Source organism: Desmodus rotundus, chromosome X (assembly GCF_022682495.2).
Source record: "Desmodus rotundus isolate HL8 chromosome X, HLdesRot8A.1, whole genome shotgun sequence".
In the NCBI taxonomy this organism is placed as follows: domain Eukaryota; kingdom Metazoa; phylum Chordata; class Mammalia; order Chiroptera; family Phyllostomidae; genus Desmodus; species Desmodus rotundus.
The window spans coordinates 72,768,822-72,794,718 of record NC_071400.1 but is presented as its reverse complement, the minus strand read 5'-3'; the positions used below and the strand labels follow the sequence as shown (position 1 = coordinate 72,794,718).

The 25,897-nt window shown below is 37.5% G+C and overlaps 1 protein-coding gene across 10 annotated transcripts in view; it reads right to left on the bottom strand.

Annotated features, from left to right (window-relative positions):
- Positions 1-25,897, bottom strand: part of CASK (calcium/calmodulin dependent serine protein kinase) — a 439,221-nt gene that overhangs the window by 14,549 nt on the left and 398,775 nt on the right. For 2 of the 10 annotated variants that reach the window (XM_045187586.3, XM_053917274.2), the window contains 8 exons: positions 24,586-24,654; positions 21,859-21,927; positions 20,419-20,454; positions 18,604-18,800; positions 11,404-11,519; positions 4,591-4,671; positions 4,401-4,481; positions 1,532-1,734 (listed from right to left, as the gene is read on the bottom strand). In XM_045187586.3, coding sequence (XP_045043521.1) covers positions 1,532-1,734; positions 4,401-4,481; positions 4,591-4,671; positions 11,404-11,519; positions 18,604-18,800; positions 20,419-20,454; positions 21,859-21,927; positions 24,586-24,654 — 852 coding nt within the window. The remainder of the gene's footprint in view (positions 1-1,531; positions 1,735-4,400; positions 4,482-4,590; positions 4,672-11,403; positions 11,520-18,603; positions 18,801-20,418; positions 20,455-21,858; positions 21,928-24,585; positions 24,655-25,897) is intronic. The other 8 variants (XM_053917277.2, XM_053917279.2, XM_053917273.2 and 5 more) reach the window with 7 other exon arrangements.

Genomic DNA, 25,897 nt, shown 5'->3' with positions numbered 1-25,897 from the left:
AGCCCTTGAAAGTGGACTTAGGTAAATGTAGAGGGGTCTGAGGAGCCCTGCAGCCAGCATACTGCTAGAGACATTACTACCAGCAGAAAACGACGTTCAGGTGAAGACCAGTGTGGAACCCAAGGAGAGGATGTCGAAGACCAGGACCAGGATTGAGACTTTGCCTCTAGCCACCCCTGGCCAGAAGATTTTTCCAATCCCTAGTAAGGAGGGATTAGTAGTTAAACAGAAATCAGTCTGTGTTATACATCATATATTTAGTTCTATATAGGTCCAAGATAATTGTTAAGTAAACTGTATAGTGTTCACCCTACTGGTGCTTTCCTCCCAGCCCCTTAACCAGATTCCAAGTTCAAGAAGCCCATCAGGTGATGTGAAACGGAAATGGGTGAACCCACTGGGCATGATGTTAGGGTCTTGGCGCTGAGTAACTGAGCTGTCAGGCCTTAGGTCACACAGATCCTGACCACCTGACCGCAGGTTCCACCCTCCGTTTGGGGATGGCTAGGGGACTAAGTCTCATACAGTGGCCCTTGAACAAGAATCTCTTCCTTGCCTGGGATAGCCAGGTAGCCCTCCTGATGAAACGGAGCCTGCTGAAGGGCTGCTGGCCTACCATTTCAGCAGGTGGCATACTGATTCTATTTATAAGTGATAAGGGATTTTTGGTACAAATGGGTCTTTAGAAATGGCAGCCCAGGAGTCACTGGGCACACACAAGCCTCTACTGCAGCCTGCCCTTCCAACTCCCAAGTCCTTCCTACTGGGCTTTAAGTCCCACTTCCACTTGGTTTGTCCTCAGAGAGGAAAATATACCTTATCTGCATTTTTGAAGTAAGGCCTTCGGCTTTTTCCTTTGAAAATTTAATAATTTCTATTGCTTCTGGTGTAGGACTTATCTACAAATCATCTAATCACCTCTGCATCTGGCTCCTGAGTCCTCTCCCAGTTCTTCATATCCTTCCTAGTTTTAGCTCAGGGTCAGGCAACATCATCAGTAAAGAGATGGCAGAGGCTGACCATCAATCACCACAGGGCTCCGTTTGGGCTCCACTGGACACCCCCAGGGCTGACTCACGTGGCTTTCATAAAGCTAGTGCTGTGTTTCAGACTCAGGCCCCAGGGTCAGCGTTTCTCAGTGGGGGTTAACATATGATGTTGGCAGGGGCTCTGATGGTTCAGCATGAGCTGTACCGAGATGTAAAGGTGGCTGTTGGGATAAGAAAGTGCCAGAGTCTCGTCCTTAGTCATATTATTGTAGGATTTCTGGCAGGCACAGACCCAATCCAGTACTTTATAATGAATCTCCTAAGACAATAGTCTCTGCTTCTTAAACACCTGGTATGTGCCCTGAGTGTAACAATTAGTTTGTAGCCTAGACTGTTAACCCGCGATGCCTTCATTACTGATATTTCCTGGAGTTTATTCAGTTATTATGCAACCCACGATGTCCTGATGACATTTTTAATTTCAGAACCCGAGCTTAGCATGCAGGCAGGATGACGGGAGGCCGAGTGTGGCCAGACATTACCTGAGGCTCCACGTCCAGTATTGCAATGAGCCCCTGCTCGTGGATCTTCCGGATGGTCTCCAGTTTTGTCCCATACATCGCATCCTCGTGGCTGCCATACTCCAAGTACTCATTATTAGAGATGTCTTGCATCATTTGGTCATGAGATACAAAGTAATAATTCTTTCCATTTTCTTCATCTTTCTTTGGAGGTCTGGTTGTATCTGCAAAGTCAAATGTCAAGAGAAGTTTAAAAGGCTGAGCTTATGGGCCTATGTTTCCAATGGACCTACCAAAACCCAATCTTTTCCTAAAAGCTGTGGATTCCCTAGTATATGCCTCATGCCCTGTTCCCACTCCCAGTAGCTTTGTAGAACTAAACTGTAGAAGTCACATTTATCTGTGTGATAACAGACCACGGTGGCTGGTTAGTTGTTTAGTTTGGCAAAACTTTCAGTGTTTAGATAAGATCTATTTCAGTCCTTTCATGGGTCACCATGTGAGAAAGACATAAATGACCCCAAATTAAGTTAACTCACTGTATGCCTTAATGCACTTAGGCAGAAGGAAAAAAGAATACCTCTCCTCCCGAAAAGTACATATGGTTATTTAAATTTAAAATAATTAAAATCACATAAATTAAAATTTCAGTTCCTCAGTCTCACTAGCCACATTTGCAGGGTTCTGATAGCTGCATGTAGGTAATGGCTGCTATACCACACAGTGCAGATACTGAACACCATTACTCTCAGAGAAAAGTTCTGTGGGGTACTGCTCATCTACAGTATCTTGCAAAAGGAGAATGTTAGAATACAGAAGGCGGCACACCATATTGAAAACATAATGACCTCCGCCACATGTGGCTATAATAGTTAAGAAAGACCTTAACCAGGAGTTGACAAACTATGGTATGCTGTCTGGTTTTGTAAACAAAGTTTCTTTGGAACACAGCCATGCCCATTTGTTTACATATTGTCCATGGCTAATTCCATGCTACAAGGGTAGAGTTGAGTAGTTGTGACAGAGACCATAGGGCTCTCAAACCCTCAAACACTTGCTGTCTGGCCCTTTACAAGAAAGGTTTGCTGATCCCTTACCTAAGTGAGTACAGACTAAAACATATGCCGGTAGCCCTGGTTCTGTGGCACACTAAAGGGACCGGATACTGAAAAACACAGTTTAGAAAAATTTTCCTAGGCAAGCCAGGAACATTGGTTTTGTTTTCCAATCCCCCACCTCCTTTCTTTTCCCTCTTTCTTTCCTTCCTTCTCTTCCTCCTCTCTCTTTTTTCTCTCCTCCCTCCCTTTCTTTCAATTTCCATTTTTTCCTTCTTGCTTCCTCCCTTTCCTGAGTGGCAAGAACAAATTTATGCTACTCTTTGCTGTGTGGATGGGTCCAAACCCCTAGGGAATCACCCCTCTCCTGCCCTGACTAGACTATTAGAACTGCCAAGTGCTCATGGTCATTAAAATGCAGATTAAAAAAAAAAAGTACCATTTTTCCAGATATGTGAAAAGCTGAATAAAGGCCATATATTATGTGGATGCTGTACTACCTTTAGTCATTTTGGAAGATAAAAACATATGGTATGCATACATCTGGGGCCAAATATTTTAGGGAGCGGACATGACTGAGTTAGCAACGTTATACTTTAAAACTGAGCTAGTTAACTGGCCATTTAACAACACGAAAGTTCAATTGTTACATGATTGAAAAGAAACTAAATGTTGGCTAAGCTTGCTGTATTCATGATCTAGACAGAAGGAGAAGTAAAAGAATATTTGAAAGTGTTTTATTAGAAAACCCCAGTGGTCCAGTCGAAAGATGAATTTCCTTTGTGTGGAAATCAGACAGTGTTCTGGGACGAAGGTGGTCTAATGAAGCCTCAGGGCTCTCCGGGGTGCAGGGAAAACAGTAAGTGGTGTTGCCATGGCTTCAGGAAGGCATGAAGGCCCTATGGGATAGAGCCAGTCTTCACATTTTTCTCCTGCTGCTTTTAAAACACATTCTCCTTCAGTTCTTCTTGCCATGAACAAAGCTCTAACTGCTAGAAAGCTTTTGGGATTCAAATTTTAAACTTTGGAGTAGTAATAATAATAAAATTATTGTGGTAAGATGGCTACTATTTATCTAGTATCTGCTAAGTGCTTCTCATGATCTCAAATGCTCTTTGTATCTCTAGAATTACTTCATTTTATAACTGAGGGAACAAAGCAGGGCTGTCCAACCTGCGGCCTCTCGGCCACATGCGGCCCAGGATGGCTATGAATGTGGCCCAACACAAAATTGTAAATTTACTCAAAACATTATGAGATTTTTTTGTGATTATGTGTCGCAATGTATTTAATGTGTGGCCCAAGACAACTCTTCTTCTTCCAGTTTGGCACAGAGATGCCAAAAGGTTGGACACCCCTGAAAGAGGGCAAGAGGTTAAGGATAAGACATAGAAAATTAGGGGAATAAAATATTACAGATTTAAAGTTCTTTATAATAAACAACTGGTAGCATGTTGACTGGGTTTTGAAAGTGATAAGAGTCAACAATTTAGTTACTGAGTAAGAAAAATATTGTTGTGTCAAAGAAAACTATACTATCATTAAAACAAATTTTTCTGAAGAATAATTCATCTGAGTCATCAACAACAAATAAATACACACACTACACGCACTGGCACTAAGAGAAGTCTGGAAGGGTATAAAACAAAATATCTATAGCACTATTTTTAGGGGAGTGGGGCTGGGGTTATTAACTCCTTTTCTCTTTGTTCTTTTTTGGATCTTCCAAATTGCTTATAGTAAACAGTTAGTACCAATGTAATCAGAAAAATATATAAATGACAATAGTAAACAAGTACTAGAAAAAATATACTGAAAAGAGAGACATTGCTTACGTGGAATAGGGTACGCAAACCGATCTGGGTGCTTTGTGATGAGGGTGTTCTTTATGTGTCTTCTCCCAACACCATGCGCACCTATACCATTTTTTAAAAAGGAAGGTAAAATTGACAGTTGTTAATAATATTCACAAAATGTTTTGAAGATGACAATAAGAGAGTCATGTGCTTATACAATCAGACTTACCTAATAAGACTAGTGTTTTCCTTTTAAATGCTGGCAGTTTTACTACTTCTTCATATGTAACAAGATCTAATTGATCAAACACTAAAATGCAAAGATTTAGAAGAAAGGTAAATTTGTAGAAAGAACAGTTCATGTATGTAAATTATAATTTTACTGGCAAAACTAAAGTAATAGTAAAACCATGTCTTAAAAAATATGGATCCCACTTATAGTATATTTAAGTCACAATCTTTTGGTAGAAAATTTCATTTTTAAGCCCATGAAAATGCACTTTAGAAGCAGAGGCATCCAGAGCTACGTTGAGCACATGCATGGAAGTTCAATTCTAAAAGATACTGCATATCTTTTCATGCGGTATCCAACAAATCATATGAATTCATTCAAAACCACATGCTGTTCATATTTTTGCAATTCTAAGAAATCAGCAATACTAAAAAGGAAAAAGTCTGCAGACAGTGACCAACACAAATATAGCATGAATGCAACTAAAGTTAACCAAGAAAGAGGTCAGCTAGATTATTTCTAGAAATGGCTGTGGGATGCATGGACAGCTGGTCTTTAAGTTCACGGTTCTTTCTTTTAACAGAGTTCCTGAAGGCAGCATGCTAGATTCTTTCAAAGTCAAGTTCTTGTAACTATGATTTCACAAGCTTTTGAAATGAGCATCTGACAAGTTTTATGGTAACCCAGCTATCCATTCGATGGGAAGTCTTGGGAATGTAAGTAGAATGACATGCGTCTCTGGGCCCCAAACTTTGTTGGCCTGTGTGTGGTAAATCAGGATGAACAGAATGGAAAGAAGCATGGAGCAGAATATGAGTTGAAAACCTTTGCAAAAGGGAGTTCTCTAATAATTATAGACTGAGAAGAAATACTTTAAAAAATATTTTTGGAAACCTGACTCTTAACGAAACTATTACAAAAACTTTCCCGAGAGGACAACCATTCCTGCTGAAGTTTAAGGCAGTCCAATTCTCAAACACATTTGAGCTGTCTCACAAGAAGGCTAAAACCATGCATCTATGTTTCTTGTAATATTTTTATTTTTGCGTGGTCATACCCAAATGTTTTCAGGCACACTGAAATTTCTTTTTTAAAGGATATGGAATACACTATGGATTTCAGAGGGGCTGAAAGAAATGAAGTAAAATTGATTCCCTGGTGTAATAAAGGAATCTGGAGCGTTTCAGCCAATCATTAAGAGAAGCTTCTACTCCCTGAAACAATATGGCCAAATGCTTTTGACTATCCGCTCAGTCCTTAACATTTGTGATCTTCCCAGTAGCAAAGAATGCAAAATAGGATACTCTGGAATGCGACAGATCAGAAACAAACAAATGAACAAAAGTATCATTCCCCAAATAATAAAAAAATACAATATGTTAAAATAAGGGTTAGTGCATGTTAATGGGTATTTATGCATTTGTTTCCTTTTGATAACTTGATTCCATAAAGGTTGACTAAAAACTCTTTAAAGCATATTCTCTAGCAAGAGCTAAAAACCAAGAAATGCTTTCTGTGTTTAGAATGGCACACTTACAAAATCAAAATGAACGCGAGGTTCTCTGCATAGCAGAGCTAGCTAGTCATGCTATGGTGGTTAATGCAGTGACAAAGGTTCACAAAAATAAAATCAGGAATGCTTGTGACATTGCTTTTTCTACTTATTGCTGAGTGATATTTCCATCAAGAAAACATATGCTTACGAAAGAGGTGCATCAACAAGCTGATAGATTTTAATATGTAAAAATAATCAAACATCTCACAAAAGAGCAAGGTGATAATGATACAAGCTTTCTGAATGGTATACACACCCATTTCCCTCTACAGAGCCCTAACTCCAATTCTACTGAGATAAGACTTTTGTCATTAAAAAAAACCCACATGAGAATGAGTTAGATATTAACCATCAACACCACAAACAAATGAACAGATATGTTACACGTCAATATCTTAAACATAAACAAGTAGCATGAAGAGGTTACTCTGGTCTAAATAAAGTCAACACATGGTCATAGGATTGAGAAACAATAAAAAAGAATATTAAAAAATAAGACATACAAGGAATATAAGGAGAACACTTAAACATTGGATTTTTAAAGGTTTTAAGATGTTCACTGATTTAAAAAAAAGACTTAATGAATGAAAGGAAACTGTCAAAAAACAAAGAGGCATAGTCACTCAACAGGTTACTTACATGCACAGAGGCCATTGGGAGTAAGACGGCATGAAAAATGTACAGGGGTCATTGAAATATGGCTTTTAATATATTAGTAAAATAAAAGTATAATATGCACAAAAGAAAGTTTACCATGCAGTATTCTAAACATGAGGCAAATAAATCACATTAAGAAACAAACCCATTTAATAAAAATTCAACAACACCCTCCTATAAAAGCCAGTGGGTTTATAAACTAGCATATGCATAGAAATTTTGTCTGGAAATAGTTACAAGAAAACTTCTTCAGGGACTGTAGACGTGGAAGCCTTTTGGTTTTCATTTTGTACCTTCCTGTACTGTTTGCAATTTCTAATCACATGTCCCTATTACTTTTATTGTTTAAAAAGAGAAACGTCCACAGGGCAGTGAGATTATGGGCCACTTTCTGTTGTTTTTAGAGTAGTCTGTATTAAAGAAAAAAGAGTTATAGCTTTTAAAAGTCAACAGTACTAATTTGTGGCATTAAACAATTTAAACACACCTATGAATGGTACTATAAAATTCTTCTACGTTCATATGGATGTATGTAAATAAGGTATCACAGGATATTTAAATACCTCTGCTCAGGGCTCTAACATTGAAAAAATGAGTTAATGAATATTTTTTCAAAGTTTACATTAGTGACTTGATCTTAAACTGATTTTGGAAGTCCCAGGGCTGAGGAATCTCAATGCCTCAAGAGTATAGTTCTTCTAGGAGCATGACAGTACTTTCCCCATCAAATTAATGTGGCTAAAATCTTTTATGCGCTGCAGAAAATGTATTTGCTGTAAACACGATACACACCATAATCAAATCTATTCCCAAGGCTTCAGAAATACTGTCTGGCATAGTTGGCTCATATTATCTTGATTTCCCGGTAAGCTACTCAATATTTATGACACTTTCAAGTATTTAGGTAACCACTTCCCAGTTGAATCTTTTCATAAATAAGCCTTTAACATTGATTCCTTGTCTCAGTTTTGCAAAGCTAGAAGTATCTTCAAATATGGTACAAACCTTCAATTAGAAAAGACATTGCACACTGGTAACACTGGGCTGAGCACACACTCAAATGCCTGCAGTGAGCAAGCAGCTAATGGGCTGAAATGAGAGGGCCTGGTGCAGGAATGGGGTAGTGGGGACAGTGCATCCTAGAGAGAGTGTCTAGAGAATGAGTGTCTGATTCAAAAGGGGCATCAACAGCCTAGAGTCATTCAAAAAGAAAGTGGGCCTTGTGTTACCATATCCTCTGTTCTTCCAGTGGTAGGCAGACAGCCAGCATTTTATGTCAAATATCTGATTTTCAAATGTGATTAACTATTACTTTAAACACTGTGTGTATGTGGGGAAAACGAAACTTATTTATGGGTCACATTCAGCTCACAGACTGCTACTTTATAATGCGAGATGTAGGCCACACAGTTGGAAGAGAATTCTGCTTTAACTAGACACGTGCAATTTCCTGGAGAAATGGAAATAATCAATTCTAGTATTATCATTCCCATCAGTTCTAGATATTGACAAAGTTCCCATCCTTCATTTTTACTACAACATCAACAACTTCAGAATGACGGTAAGGTTTGGATCTTGCCATCAATATATGCTGAATTCTCAAATATTTGAAGCAGGAAACAAAGCATATGGGTCTTATTTTAATTTACTGAGAACTATGAGAAGATCTCCCACTGTATTTTACAACCCACTTCTGAAAAAGCCAAAAAAAAATCCTTCTGAAATATAATTTGATTTGAGACCCATGAGCCCATTTGGCTAGTTTTTGGTATGAAAGAATATGATATTTCAAAGTTCTCAAAGTATCCACCAGGTGGAGGTCACCAGTATTTGTTTCTCTCCTTTAGAGCATTCTTTCTATAGGTCGTGCTGCATATTAGAAAGAACTTTCATCATAGCTAAAAGCAGAACAGCTGACAAAATACTTGACTTCCCTTCATCTCTTGTCAAGACAATCACTAAGCAACTGGATCTTCTGGACTTAATGAACAAAATGGAAGAGTTGGTTGGTGAAGGGGAAGAAACCTGAAGTGATGGTGACAGAAAGGCCTTGCCGGGCAGCATACTTCAGAAAGTTCAGGAAAGTAGACATCTTCTCCCGACCAGAAAAACTAACAGGAGACCTCATGACGGATGATTCTGTGGGGAAGGGAACCCTAACAATGACATTCTGACTAGACAATTACAAATATGCCTAAACACAAGCTCTACAAAGAAATTTGAGTGGCTTTGCAAGGACCTTGTAAGAAGCTCAGACTGTCTATCAAAGGGCGTGAAAGAAGCATCTCATTCACAGTGACAAATACCGACATGTAGGACGAAACTGCAAGCATGGTAAGGAAGGCTCTGAGGTCCAGAAGGCCACCACTTAGAAATGCTGAAGATAAAAAAGCGGTAGTGGTGGATCTCTCCCACTTTCTTAATTCTAAGTTTACAAGAGCTTGGACAGGTCCATGGTTTGGGGTAGGACATATAATGTCCAAAGAGAAAAGGCAATTCTATTCCATCCCTAGGAGGCGCTTGCCTTCTTTATCAAGGGTGATACCCTTCAAACTTGATAGGCAATGTTTACCAGGGCTAAAGCCTGAGATAAGGGACAGCAAATAAGTACTTGGTTTCATTAAATGATATCCATTTGTCAGGCCCACTGATGAAAGAATGTGAGATCCACTGAATTTTAGAATTAGAAAAGATATCCTTGACTGATTAACGGGATTCGAGATTCCCCTGTTTTGAGGCCCACGAGAGCCTAGGCATTTTCGAAAGTAGCGGTTACTCAGGTGTGCTCATTCCTGGTCCTGTCTCAGGTGGCCTATTAAGCTAACAGGTGTGTTTGCAGGACCACTGATGAATCAGGAGAACAGATGGAAGATCAGTGATGCCCCAGGGTGTCAAAGCATGGAAAAAGGGAAAAAGGCAACATTTTTAAGTGAACAGTTCAATGGATTCTTTGTCAGAATTTAGGGGTTCTAGTTTTTCAGTCAACTGGCTTTGTATTTTTCCTCAGAGCTTAATTAAAGAACATTGGCAAACTGAATACTCATGTCTACATGCTTTCTATTAGTATAATATAAAGCTAATGAGAACTGACAGCCTTCACCAGCTAGTTCTTTGCTTTTCTAGGTTTAAATTAATTTTAATGCCATTTATCTGTCCATATCATTTAAAATTATATTTATCTATATCTATATCTATCTAAATAAAATGTTGACACATCATGTGAGACCATTAGAAGTTGATGAAAATAAAGGTGACTATGGACCCTTGGCAAAAGCCACTGCCATTCTGTGTTAAATAACATTCTGCTCATACTACAGTGAATTTCTTCAAATAGTACTACTTGAGCATTTACAATTAATAGTTGCTAAGTCATGTTTAACTAATCTGCCTTAAATGTTTCTTCCTTTTATAAAACAACAAAAAAAGCCATTATCACACTAGTGCTCTATAGTGGTACATGATCAGAAATGATACAATTTATTGGAAATAAAATGTGGCCACTTACATTTATTCCACATTACACAGTACTTCAAAATGTTTACTTTTATTCTCCGAATAAGAAATGAACCATTCAGAGTTTCTAAATATTTTTTCCTAATGCACGGCAATAACATACATTATAACATTCTACAGAGACAAATGCATTTTTTATTTGTCAGAAACATTACACTGTCAAATTGGGCATGCATGATTGCATTCACTTGATTTTTTGCCACGTGTTTGATTTATGGAGTTATTTCTGAAACCTTGGGAACTAATCTAATGCCAATGTTGGGACTTGCAATTCCTCAGGAAAAGTTCCTTAAAAAGGAGTCATATTAAGAAGTTATGGAAAATACGTAAGTCCCACTCTGCATATCACCATGCATTTTCTTTAACTTAAATTACATCCTGTGAGTCTTCTGGGAATTCCGCAATGACAGATCATGCTTTTTTGGTGTTCATTTCAGTTTTTAGCAAACAAGTGAGTACTTTCTGTTACCTGTATGCATGCTTCCATATAGATAAACATACCATAAAGGGAAGGTCAATGCTTTGGTCTTTTAGGAGCCAAGGAAATATCGTGAGAGAAGACTAGTCACAGAAACTGACTAAACCAAGTTAGTTTCCAAAGTCATCTGTGCTCTTTCAGACCAGTCACTGAACCATGTGCAGCACAGCTCTCTGTTAAGAGTGCACCTCTGCCCTTTGAAATGTGTCCTAGGGCCAAGTCCAAGGGCCAGAGAGGAGCCAAGAGCAACGGTGTTTGCTCAAGACAAATCTCAGCAAGGAGGCAAGAATCCTGGTGACTCAGCAAACTCTCAAACTCTCATTTCTCAGGGGACAACTTAATGTACTGGGTTCTTATTCTCTTGTCCCAGAGAATACTATTTCCAAATAGCATTTTCTTCCTATAAAGTACAGCTCTGTAAAGTATCTGGGAAACAACCAACATAATAATTGATGGTAGGGGTTTCATAACGTTTTTGCTAATTGATGAAGATCTCATATGGTGGAATTTTTGGATAGAGAACTCTGAAGACTGAATTGAGGTATGACATCTGTTTTGGTCTTTGAGATGTGTCACTGGCCTCAATAACGGTCATACTTCCCCCTACCTGCATTGTGCTTTGCCAAATATTTGTCTTTGTACTGCTTCTTTTTCTTGCCAAACCAAGTACAGCTGGCTTGCTGCTCCTGTTTGGTCTTCTCCATGGCGATGCAAGCTACTCGCCTAGCATACAAAGAAAGAAAGAAAGAGAAAAGAAACTAATGTATAGTTTTATGTTGATAAAAGGGAAAGATAACCATTTTGAAGAGTTTACATGAACCTGCATGAACATACCCCTCACAAATTTTTCAGGTCATTCAGATAAAGGTTGTTCTTTGGCTTTCACAACAATTTCCTAGAAATGGTTTAAAAACACAGGCTTATAATAAAATGACATTGTGTTCCTTGAGCATATACTAAATGATAACACAGATGGGGAGCCTATACATATGACCATGACATATAGTGGAAAGGTCTGGTTTGACTATCACTTAATTAGCTTTTTTTGATTTAGTGGTAGGTGCTTTTCTGGGAAGTTTACTTGTATTAACTCATTTAGTCTTTTCAAACACATAAAATTGCATCACCACTTTACAGGTGAGGGGATCAAGGGACTGAGAAGTTAAGTAATTTGCCCCCAACTCACATAGCTAATAAGTGGGAGAAGGAGGACAGTGTGGCACCAGAGCCCACGCCCTTAGCCAGTACATTACTGGCAAGTTCCTTAACCTCTTAGAGTCTTTTGGATGGATTAGAACAAAAAGTGCTAACAATGTACCTAGCACAGTGACGGGCATAGTAGATGCTTAATAAATGGCACTATTACTACATGGAGATGCCAATCTAAGATAGAAAAAAATGCTACGATTAAATCCACAGTTAGATATACAATCAGGAAATTATAATTTTGTTCTGTATGATAATATTCCCCACCTATAACATATGCACAAATGTTGTTTAAACGTTGCTCTCTAAGCAAATAATTGTGTGATATTTCCATAGAAGGGTTTGCCTATTTAATTATTTTGCTTGTGGACCGACTGCCTAGGGGTCCCTGAGTGAGCCATATATAAGGAGAATACAAAATCACCATCAGAATGCCATAAAATGCTATTGAAACCAAGTTATTTTCCAATGAGGTACTGATGTACACTCCATAGGGTGTATGAGAGTTCTTAATGTTCCTCTATCTTGACAACACTTGGTATTATTAGTCTTTAAGTTTAGCCATCATGGTGGGCAAGTAATGAAATAACAGTGTTCTGAGTATGTGTTTCACTGATTATTAATGAGATTGAGCACCTTCTCATGTTTATTGGCATTCCTCTTTCGCAAAGTGCCTGTTCAAGTCTTTTAACCGTTCTCCTATCCAGTTGTCTGTCTTTTTGATTTGTAACAATTCTTTACATGGCCTGGATATTACACCTTTGCTAGTCATACATGTTGCAGATGTCTTCTACTTTGTGGCTTGCCTGTTTTACCCTTTTTATGGTATCTTTTGATGAATATAACTTATTAGTTTTAATCTAGTCACTTTGGCAATCTTTTCTGTCATAGGAAGTATTTTTCATATCTTGTGTAAGAAGTCTTTCTTCGTCTCTGAAGATATACTCCAACATTACCTTCTCAAGAGTTTACAGTTTTGTCTCATATTTTGGTTTTTAATACACTAGAACTTACTGATTTTTACACTGATTTTTGTGTATGGTGTGAAGTTAGGGATTGTCTGTCTTGTCCACATCCCCCCACCAGGGATCCCCAATTGTCCCAGCATGAATTATGGAAAAGTCTATCCATTCCTCACTAGTGACTATTTTAATGTGTGGGAGTGTTTTAGGGTTCTCTTCAGCTGGTCTTTTGAGCATCTCTATACCCAAACCTTATTAACTTAATTACTATGTCCCCCATTTCCCCTCTTTGCCCCCCTCCAGCTTTGTAAGTTTTGGCATTAGGTGGAGTACGATCTCCCTCCTTAGTGTTCTAGAAGAGTATCTTGGCTATTCCTGATCTTGGGAATTTCCATGAAAACTTTAAAATTAGCCTACTGATTTCAAAAATGGTTGGGACTGCACGGAATCATTCTGGGAGGAATAGACATCTTTATAATATTGAGTCTTCCAGTACATGAATACAATGTGTCTCTCCACTTATTTAGGACTTCTTTAATGTCTCAATACATTTTAAGATTTATCCTGTGTTTTGAACATCTTTATTAGATTTGTTCCTAGGCTGTTCATTTAAAAGAAAAGTTTTATAAATGCATTTTAAAAATTCTGTAATATTGAAAATTTCCAACATACATTAAGAGAATAGTGTAATGAATGTCAAGTACCTAAAAATCCAGCTTCAACACTTACTAACTCATGGATTATTTTGTTTAATTTAATAACCCACTCCAGATTATTTTGAAACAAATCTAAGTTTGTATTATTTCCTCCCTAAATATTTTAAATTCCCTTTAAATCTACAGGGTCCCTCTCTCTTTTTTTTTTTTCTTTTTTCTTCTTGCAATTTACTTGTTGCAGAAACTGGTTGTTTGTCCTGTAGTTTCCAATTCCAGATTTTTCTGATTTCATCTCTGTGGTGTTTTCAGTAAGTCCCTCTGTGTTTTCCATTTCCTGAAAACAGGTAATTAGATCAAGAGGCCTGATCAAATTTAAGTTCCATATTTTTTGCAAGAATACTTTATAGTATTATGGGTTAATAGGTGGTGTTATATATGGTATGTTGAAAAATTTTGTTTTCTGATTGTTGTTGGTAAATAGGAATATAATTGATTTTTGTGTATTGATTATCTATAAGCCATCTTGTTAAAATCTCATATTGTCTGTTTATCTATAGATTCCTTGGACTTTCAACACAAAGAATCATATCACCAGCAATATTTTTTCCTTTCCAATTATGTTTGCTGTAGGTTTATTGTGGATGCTCTCAATCAGGTTAAGGAAGTTCCCTTTAATTCACTTTGTGAGAGCTTTAATCATCAGTGGGCATCAAATCTTATGCTTTCCCTGCATCTATTGATAAAATCAGGTGGATTTTCTTTTTTAGTCCATTAATATGGAGGATTGGGTCATTAATATGACTGGTTTTCAAATGTTGAACCAGCCATACATTCCCAGATCAAATTCCATTGGGTCAAAATGTATTATCCTTTTTATGTATTTCTGGATTCAACTTGCTAATATTTTGCTGAGAATTTTTATATCTATGTTCGTGAGGGACATTGTAGTTTCCTTGAATTGCCTTTATTGAATTTTGGTATTAGGAAGTGCCGGCATCATGAGATGAGTTGGGAAATGTTCTCTTCTGTTTTCTTGAGGAGAATGTCCTTCATGTCTCTTACTCTCTCTCATTCATTGAGGGTTTTTTTTTTTTAAATTTATTTCTTTATTTTAGGTTAGGATAAAGACATTTATTGGGAAATACTGTGAACTCTTAGCAACACATCAAAGTCAATCCCCATATATTGCCTAAATGGAATACAGAGGAGGCTGATAAAGACTTTGCTTTAAGGATTCTTCCAGTACAAGCTAATATGTGCTGTTAGTCATAACTACACCTTCTGTGAGGCACAGAATCTTTGGAAACATAAACAGAACTGAGGAATTTTTGACTGGTTAAAACAAAATCCTGACCTTGTGAAGTTTGTGTTATAGTATACAGAGTATCTTATAATACATATTTTTAAGCCTAAAAATAAAAACAAAAAGTTCCCAGTAACAGTTTGTGGTGTGGCCATATATGGTGTAGTGATAGAGGAATAAAATGGGTTTTTACCAGCCACTTGGGATCGGAATGTTATTTCTTTTAGCTCAGTAAGAGCAGAGAAACTGTGTTAGGATTTAGGTCAATCAGGAGGGAAATTTGAAACAAGTTTAACATGTTATTGCTGAGGCAAGGGAAGGGATGACAGATTCAGGGACTCAAAACATATCAAAGGCATAGAATGATGAGCCTTGTCAGCAAGATGAAATTTAACAAGGAGAAATAAGGTAAGCATTTGTGTGCAAAAGTTGATTTCTCATCTATAGGGTGTGAGAAATGTAAGTTGGTAGCAACGTACTTGAACAAAGCTTTCGGGTCTGGTTGATAGTATTGTTTCAAATCCTTCTTGTTAGTATTGCAAGCCCTCTGACATCCTACAGACCAGTTCACTTTTCCAGCAAGAGACTTTGCTGTTTCCCCTCAGCCGGGAGTGCTTTCTTGTACCACCAAAGTCCCACTTAGGTCACAAGGCACATACTGCCCAGTGGGCCTCTTCTTCATCACCACAGTTAGAATCCCTTTCTTCCTCTAGAGTTTTTGCAGCTTATCGAGTTCAGTTTCTTTGCAATGAACCGAATCTTTAAAGTGTATAATTTCATCAATTTGGACATACCCTATGAAACCATCATTACAATCAAAACAACAAACACATTTTCATCACTCCAGGAATTTCCTCATGGCCCTCTGTAATCTCTCCCTCCCTCCCCAGAACCCCAGGCAATCTCTCACTATAGATTAGTTTTGCATTTTCTGCAAATTTATGTAAATGGAATCATATAGTTTGTTCTCTTTTTTTTGCCTGGAAATTCAGCATAGTGACTTTGAGTTTCATCCATATTGCTTTACGTACCAAGAGTTCATTCTTTTTAATAGCTCAATAGCATCCCATTGTATGAATACATCATCATTTGTTTATCCATTTAGCCATTGATGAAAACTTAAAAAAATTTAAGCCATTCTAACAGGTATTTGGCCACTGAGTTTTGCTGCTGCATTTTTTTTTTCTTGGAAGTTCTTTTTAAAATCTGCTATGCCATTAAAATTTTTCCTGTTCTCTGAAGATAGTTTTCAAGCTTATTACTGATTTTTAAAAACCTCCTAAAAAGCACAGTTGTTTAAAAACTTTTGTCTCCTAATTCCGATATATGAAGTGAGTTTGGGTTTGTTTCTACTGCCATTTTCAGTTGGGTCTCTGTCAGGTTTCAGTTGTTTCCTTGTATGTCTGGTTATTTTGACTTGCTGGTCACTGCCCTTGAAAAAGTTTATGTGGGGGATTAGAAGGAGCTCTAAGATGAGGCCTAAGATAAAAGTGTTCTCATGAGTCTATCTTTTTGTTTCTAACAGACAGTTGAAACTATTGGGGGAAATCTCAAATCAAGTGCATGGCTACAGTTTCCCTGGCTGTCGCAAGCTACGTGTCCCTGAAATCCATTCAAGGTGGACCGGTGGTCACAATTTTTGTTCTTTTACTCCTGGTCTTTTGCTTTGCTCACTGACAAAGCAGGCTTCTCTACAGTCCCCTGGTGTTGAAAGGCAAGTAGAGGCATACTTACCTGCTTGCTCTTAACCTGGGGCATAGCCTTTTGCAGTCCTAACAATGTAGAAAGGGTCTCCTAACAGATTCTCTTGTATGGGCTTTGGGTCTTAACCTTGGTCCTCTGGTAGAGAAGTTTTACGGTAATTGAAATGCTCTCCTGGCTGAACGGGCCAATTTGGTACTTGAATTTTTATTGCTCTGATTAATGGCTTTCACAGAAAAATTGGTCATTGAGTTCCCCAATACCTTTTCAGCTACTCAATGCTTTTAAGGTAATTTTCAAAAGCATATCTTCTGCAGCACTTTTCATTTTATTCAGCAGGAGAATTGATTCAAATAACCTAGTTCACCATTACAGGAAAGAGGAAACAAACTTGCTTTTCCCGCTGCCATTTCTCAGGATTGCTCCAGAGGATGTGGAGTTTTGTAGCAGTGAAACATATTTATACAAATGACCTGATTAGGCAGAAGAGGTGTGGCATCTACATAATTATTTTCAGTAAATGCTCATAATATACAGCAACATTCAAGAATACACTTTCTAAAACATAAATATCAGTAATATATAACAACACCAGCAGCAGCATCCAGATGACTCTTCCTGCAAACGCTTAGACTGTTTCTTGAAGATCAGACTGAAAGACAATCCCAAGTAGAAGGCTGCCACGTCCTCTAGCTGGGTTTACAAATCCTTCTGCAAAATGGTGGCAGCTGAAGTTCTTATCAGCTCTAACATTCTAAATTTAAGACTGCTTTGGGGAAACAGGGGACAGCTGAAAGAGGCAATCAAACCAGTGATTAACTGAGAAATCCCTTTAATTAGTGAGAAAAATGCGTCAAAAAGGAGTTATAAATATCTATGAGCTCAGTGCCTCTCATTTCTTTTAGGTAGGTTAAAGTATTTTGGGAGAAACTGGCACAATGCCTAATGGTTATTTTTGTCACATGAAACAAAACTCAGACATAAAGTTATCTCTTTTGCACTAGATTTATGATAGACTGTCAAAGGACCAACAAAGGTAAAACTATCAACGGTGTTCAAAAAAAAAAAAAGTTCAACGAAGCAAAGTGTAACAATAATAGCAGAAACAGATTTACCAAAATGCACAGTAATCTGTGACTCCTTCTCTCAGTTAAAACTAGTGTCTAAAAACTGTCTGACTTTCACCTGCTTTCAAAGGTCAAACTTTCTAACAGACATATATTTAAAGACCTGGTAAGGTAAAGAACAAAGCATCTGACTACATTTTTCTTCTATCAGTGAAACACATTTTATCTTAAAATACCCTGAGTGACACTGAATCAGGGCATTTGAGTTTTTTGTGGCTGGTGGGGTGGAATAGGGTGGTAAGAGCACGCAGACGGGCAAGAAGAGGAACATTTAAAAATTGCAATTCTAGCCTTGGCCAGTATGGCTCAGTTGGTTGGGTGTCGTCCCACGAACCGAAAGGTTGCAGGTTTGATTCCCAATCAGGGCAATTGCGTAGGTTGTGGGCTTGGTCCCCAGCTGGGGCACGTACAAGAGGAAATCTATTAATGTTGCTCTCTCACACTGATGTTTTTCTCCTATCCTTCCCCTCTCTCTCTAAAAAAACAAAATCAGTAAGCATGTCCTTGGGTGAGGATAAAAAAAATGCATTTCTAATGGGATTGAAACAGCATATAGTAGTGGTGGGCTCTGCCATGACGTGACAGGTACCTGAGGCTAGTCACTCAACCTCTCTCCAGACCCTCCTCTGTCCTGCTATGTAAAACAAAGATCTCACTGTATCAGTAGGAACTCATTTGACGCCGAGGATTTAGAATTCTTTGATGACTAACTTGAATTTTGTTTGGCTAGTAAAGCAAGGAATAGATTAAACAGGTTTTATACCATAAAACAGTAATATGAAGTTAAAAAGTGGAGGGGCAGGGTTTCGTTTTTATTATAAAACAAAATAAAACAAAACAACAAAAACATACCATTCCTGAAGTTCAGGAGAAGGAATGAGACCTGCAGTTCCATTTTTGGAGTTTTCCAGTTTACCCTGCCACCAATTGTGATCATCCTTACTAATAATCTGGATAATGTCACCAACTCTGAATCGAATGCCAGCTTCTTTGCAGGGGATGAGGTCATCCTTGGCTGGGTCATATTCAAATTGTGCTCTTACATAGATCTATAAAACAGGAGTTTGTAAGAAAGGGTGCCATGGTGATGTGAAAGAAAACAGCGCTAACCTAGTAACTACACACCAACACTTACAATACAAACAGGACATTAGATGGTGAAAACAAAAATGATGCATGGAAATACAACACACAAAACCACTGGAAACAATGTACTACATTTGATGTGTACAGGTTTAAATCTTTGTTGTTTTTATTTGGAGGGAACACTTAAGATACTTGTTTTTGGCTTTTACTATAACAGAATAGGCCTATAATTAGATAGAGATGTATGCTTACCATTGTAAAATCTGCGTATGTTTAGTTGATGTTACGGATAAGTTGTCATGAACAAGTGGCAGCCTTTAAGCCATAAACACCAGCATTCAGGGTGGATTTTAACCCTAAAGCACCAAATGGTACCAAACTAGCAAGAACACTGTGTTGGTGGGACCTTGCTGTAACATGCCTACACGACAACTGGTTTTGGGTCTACACACTGCTGATAAACTTAAATGTAATTCAAACAATTTTAAAGATCATTTAAAAATAGTTTTATTTTTTAAAAAAGAATTAGGCTTTATATTGGTATTTTGCTCTTTGTAGAGAAGAAAAATAAATGTGAATCCCGGCTTTGCCAATGTAATGTTTGAAGTCAGCACAGAGGTCAATGCTTTTAAGTTTTATGATACATAAATATAATTAGTAAATATTATAAAATAAAACAGACTAGCATGTAAGGGGTTATCATATGGTAGCGTTTTATGAATTACTGGGTTTCTAAATGCTTTAAGATAGCGTAGCCAGTGTAGAATGCTGGATTACTTACGCAGTCAATACTAAACTGTGGGCAAACCCTACCGGGGCTAACTTACGCAAATTTTAACTCTAAATTGGATTATTTTTAATACCACATTTCATGAAAAAACCCACAAAAAATTCTATCTCTTGAAATTAAATTTGAATATTAATGTTTAAGTCACTGTAAAACCAACCTGAAGGCTTTGGGACTATTGTGTAATTATTCTATTTAAGTTTCTTTTCAGGAATCCAGCCTATAAGATTAACAAGTCTCTGCATTTGAACCTAAAATCCACACTTTGAAGGAGCTGGCACATCAAAAGTTACTCGCCAGTGTTAGGCAGCACTTAACTTTTCAGGTTTGAGTTAACAGAGGCATACAAGGACGTAAACTCAGGATATTTATGTTCTTATTTTTCACTGTAAATGCAAATTAAGAAGAAGCCTTCAAATTTCAAAAAATTATTGCTGAAGAATGTTCACCAGCATGTACATTTTAGTTATTCTCAGAATACTAAGAATTTTGTAAGCTTTAACATTTTTTCCACCTCAGAGGCAGGCTCTTAAGACCCCTCGAAAGGCTGAATTCTTAATCATCGACACAATTATCAGGTTGAAATTACAATAACCATCACAGCTACAAAGATGTAGGGAAAAATCTTTATAGAGAATTAGTCATGTTTAATGTGTTAAAATGAAATGGTACAAGCTTTCAATGCTAAAATGTTATGGTCCAAAATGCAGACATTATGGGATGGAAAGGGTTAATAAAGGATTGGCTATTAGCAGCTCAGTTTAGAGAAGTTTCTATAGAGGATATCTATTCACCTGTCGTCCTTTTGGTTGGGTAGTTGATGGCAAGTCCTGTAGAATAAAGCCAACCCAGGAGAAAAATTTTCATTTACTTGTCAAGAGTACAAGGTAATTTGTGTGTTCTGTTACAATATGGTTAAAAAATGAGCTAGATTTAAGTTGTAAAGAGATAATATACATCATTCCATTTCTCAGAAATGTTGAGTTATAAAAAAAAAAATCAAACCCAGGCCATTTAGCAGCAAGCTGAAGAAAGCAGGTAAGTTTAAGCAGAGAGAAAATGTGTTCTTGAGAAACAACTCAGCATCTTCAACACAAAAGCCACTGTGAGTGAAACAGCCCTGTTTAAAAAAAAAAAAAACCCAAACCAAAAAGAGCTGTTGCCCTTTTCAACTTAGTCACTGCAACCTTTTAGATTTTGAAAAATTTGATGGTTGTATGAATTTTCACCATCTTAGAATTATTAAATGTTAACTGTTACAAATGAACTCCTTTATGGCCTATTTTGAAGTTGAAAATAAAAGTCATAGGAAATTTTCTTCCATAATTTCACTTACTGATATCATTCCATTTGAGATGATCACTAAATTATTTAAAATTTTACCTGATAGAAAAAGTTGATATATTTTCCAAAGGGCAAATTAATAGTTAGGAAAAAGCGATACTGCTGCATTATTAGAACTCTCAATAATTTTAACAGCAATACCAGCAACTTAGAGAAGATTATTACCCCCAAATATTGCATACTTGCACCTGTAAGTGCTTCCATTTGTTTAAATAAACTAAAAACACTTCTTTTTATGTTTCAAAATGGATAGTTCTGAAAAAAATACAATTCCAAATTTAAATCAGAATGTAAAGTACTTTGTGTTAAAGATGTGATAATAGCGGGGCGTAAGTGCAGTTGGAAGCCAGTTCCTTTTGCTTTTCATACCCAGGCAAGGCTTGTAATCCACAAAAATATGTGCACGTACCACAAAAACAGAGGGCACACCAATTCATAAACTTAGATAGCGGAAACTAAAACACGTTGCTGATATCACTCAGAAAAGACAACTACAAAGCCCAAGACCCAAATGCCTGCTCTGCAAACTCCATACATTTATTTATCTTTCTCAAAATAAAAAGATATTTAGAAACTTCCAAAATTTCCATTTACATCCTTTGCTTAAGTTTGAGCAAAGTCATAAATACTTGTGGGGTGACACAGAAATATTTTGAGAATGACCAAAGCAGTCTTGAACTACATGTCTTTACATGTAACTAATGGAAGGGATTTTACTGAGAAGAAAATGCTGCAAACAGATTTTCCAGGAGTAAACTGCATTGTAGCCGTAGTAGCCTTGTATATTGGCAGAAGACAATATTTCCACTGAACACATGTAACTAGAACACTCATGGCAGGTGGCACCAACAAAATTGTCACACTTTGCTGTGTGAAGCTCGAGTTCTTACCGAAACAGAATTGTTAGTGCTGCTATGACCATTAGCTGGGGACTGTCTGGAAGTGGAGGGGGAATCTCTCTGAAATAAGACACAAGGTTCATTAACAAAGAACACCAGCACAGAAACAGAGATATTCACATCAACAGTTACAACCACAATCTGACAACCATTTCCCTTTGAGGTTTCAGCTGCATAGGCGCCATACTGACTTATTTGCATGTTTTTATAGAAAGTAAGAAAAAAACGTTGCCATTTATAGAGTCACATACTGTAAGTGATGACCGTGTCATTCATTAACAATTTCTTTCCTATCTCCAACATCCTCTAACCTTTGCTTTCTTTAAATGAGACCCAGAAGAGGGACTTGATATTAAAATCTTATCTAGTGCTCTAAAATGACAAGTATTACTATAAAATCATTGTGCTGAAGATCCCAATCACCTAATTTTTATAAAACAATAGGTTTAAGAAGTATTTAGTAATTTTTAGGTACCTCAATGTAAAAAATTACTGAATGACTTCATTTGAAGTGAAACTAACCTAAAAAAAGACTTCTCATATCGTAATCACCTTGGGATCGTTCTAAGACAAATATTACAAATAAGGGTAAAAAACAGATATACACTGGAGAAGAAACCTTTATTCTTGAGATCATTTTAGCAGATTGATTAAAACAACAATCTTGAGCCTCTCAAAGCATTACACTTCTGGCAAAGATCCCAGGAGCCAGAGCCCTAGTACTTCAACTGCACTCTCCATATTATTCGACACAATCAAAATCCTTTCCAGGCTCCATTCCCTTACTGTCCAAATCAATTTTAATGATAAGACCAAGGAGAAGAAGAAAGTAGGTATTTTAAAATTTTTGGGTTAGTAGAGTTCTTTGAAACCTTTGAAATATTCATGCCTGCTTGAAAGACATGTTCCCCGCCACACCCCCAACCCCTGAAGATTTAAAGAAAACTTCTGAAACTCATTAGTCTTTTAAATAATGGGATCCCTTAGATGAGCCTTCTCAAATGTTAGTGAGCAGACTGATCTCTAGGTACCACTGCAACAGACTCCAGTCAGTAGGGCCAGGGGGATGCTGATGCAGGTGGCCAGAGAGCATTCCTTTGGGAAGTACTGTCCCAGTTGGGAAAAGTGCAACCACAGGCTTAAATTCTGCCAGAGCACAGGAGGTCAAACAGGTTGGGAGTGTAGCTAGGAGGGGAGTATCATTTTTCATATTATTCAGAGGTAAAGAAGGCAAGGGGGGAGCTTTTCTTACTCAACAACGTAGAATTTACATGTTTAGTACTGTTCCCACCCCCGAACTAGGTCAACTACTTAAAAACTCAAGAGAAATCTATGTTATATTAATAACGAACAGTACCTTCTGGTTACTTAGCACCCCCACCGTGGCAAAAGACAAAAATCAATCGTGTTTACTAAATTTCTTTAATGATGAGAAATGGTATGAGGACCACCTGCGATTTTAGAGTATTAAAATGCTTTACATAAAATGTATGTGTGACAGCCTCCCTTTCCCAGCAAGGTTTGTGTTCTAGGCAACAAATTTCAAAACTGCAAATCCTGGAGCAGAAACAGTTCTGCATTTCCTTTTACAACATAGTATTATTTGAAGTTCCATAAAAAGCCACCAAGAGGAGCTCAAGACCTGATGTAAACAGAAACCCCAATTGTCATGGCTCTAAAAACATACTTAACAAAACTACAAATTCTTATACATCTCTTTAATAGGTTCAGAAAGTATAGAAAGCCTGATTTTTCTTGTGAGATTCATAGCACTGCTAGGGAATGAAGGAAGCATTACGATTTCTCCTGCAACCTCTCCTAAGTACAAATTCCATTTTCTAGATGAGTTCCAATAAGTTACTTGTCAGTCTTAAAAATTAAGTATAGGAAATGTGTATTTCATATTGATGTACACATACTTGGAAGGTGTACATGGAAAGAACAGGCTCCAAGAAAATAATCCTCCAGCTGACTGTGCAATGACTGAAGGACGATACCATTCATGCCAGTTTGTATTTCCAAATATAAAAAGAATAGATCCTTGAATCTCATTTAATAACCAACATAACACTGAATAATAGAGGTTGAAAAAGTGACAATTTCTATACGATAAACCTATATTGTAAGAAAGAAACTTTGGTGTTGTATTACTCTACAAAACTTGTTTATAAATCATGTAACGTTCCAAGTTTAAACAACTTCACAAAATATTGCAAAAGCCTATACTCCTCTCAGAATGTTAGTTATCAATTCCTCACAGACTTAACATCCATCTAGAGATGTGTCACAATTATTTAAATGACTCTATCTTGACAGAAACAGATTGCTTCTCAGATTCTTAGAAAGAAGAACTATGTGATTTCTCAATAAGGGAAGTGAATGTACTTCCTGGAAATGTTATTGCAATTATAACCTTAATTTTTTCCCTCAGAGACTCTACTTGTTCTTTATTAAGGCTTATGTCATTAACTGTAGCTTCTCTATATTTTGCTTTGATTCCGGCCTGCAGCAAGTTAAAGTGCTAAGGAGGTCCCCATAGAAGTAGGGCTGAGTAGGTGGATGGGACCTACTCTGTTCCGTTATCTTTGTTGTAAAATTGGTGTGCAGTGATCAACAGCACAGGCAGAAACAATTTCCCAGAAAGCCAAAACATTCAGCCATGAGCAGACAGTTAGTTAAGAACCCAGAGGAGACAGAGTGTTTTGTTCAAGCTATTACCTCACAGGATGATGACTGAGTGCGGTAACTTGGCACGATCTTGAAGGTGATGCTCCCCCGCATTTCCCGCTGGAGGAAGAAAAGACAGCTTTCTTAACTAACAAATGTTGCACAAAAACCATGTAAGAAGCCATCAAAAGGTGTGAGGGCAATTAATGTAAGCTCAGCTGAGAGCACCTGGGTCTAACAGGAAACCAAGTTATCACGCAGAGACCACTTACTGTAACAGTTAAATTGTTCCTGGGAAAAGCCCTGCAAAGTCAAGGCTGACTGCCTTGTTCATGTAGCAGTGGCATTACAGACCTGACATGTACCTTTTTATAGACATGAATACAAAAAACTCTAAGTGACGTGTCTTTCAAAAGTGAATAGAAACTGACCTGGACAATAGAATAACTAAGTAATTACATAAAAAATATATTTGGTAGGCTACATTATGATGGTATACTACATAAAATTTGCTTTGTTTCATGATTTGACCTTGTTTTTTACAATAGTAAGTCTATGTGATTGTTTCACACTTAATAGATATTCACAACATAGGAGGCTGCTCTGTTGTGGTGGGAAGATCTGGGACCAGAAGTCCAAAATATTTCCCTTTGCTTGCCAGGGCCTGTCATTCTGCCCACTGTCCCCCTCCACCCCTAAAATCCAAAGCCTAATCTGAACACAAATTTTGGATCTGTATGGTCAAATGGCCTTGTCTGCTATAACTTTCCTCCCCTCTCTGTTGTAGACAAACCCAATATAGCTGGCTATGACTCAGCTAGACAGGAAAGAGGTTTCTGACATTGCTGATGTCAGCAGAGTCGAGGTCAGTGAGAAACTAGTTGAAAGGTATGCACAGCTGGGAAGGTTTTCTTTTCTTTCTTTTAAAAAATTTTATTTTATTTTTTACTTAAAGGTTTAAAAAATTTTAAAAAGACTTTATTTACTTATTTTTAGAGAGAGGGGAAGGGGGAAAGAGAGGGAGAGAAACATCAATGCATGGTAGCCTCTTGCACACCCCCTACTTGGGACCTGGTCTGCAACCCAGGCATGTGCCCTGACTGGGAAATGAACCGGAGACCTTCAGTTCGCAGGCTGGCACTCAATCCACTGAGACACAGCAGCCCGGCAAGAGAAGGTTTTCTTTAAACATCTGCTTGATAAAAAAAAATAGCAGATAAAGCTTGAAAGGAAAGTGTTAAAGCCCACACTGCTAAAGATGGGTAAAATGTTTCTAAACTCTGTTGCATGTAAATATTTTCCTTGTTGTCAGTGTTGATGAATGTTGTCTAAGTTCAAGTTCACACACATGGTGGTATCAGAG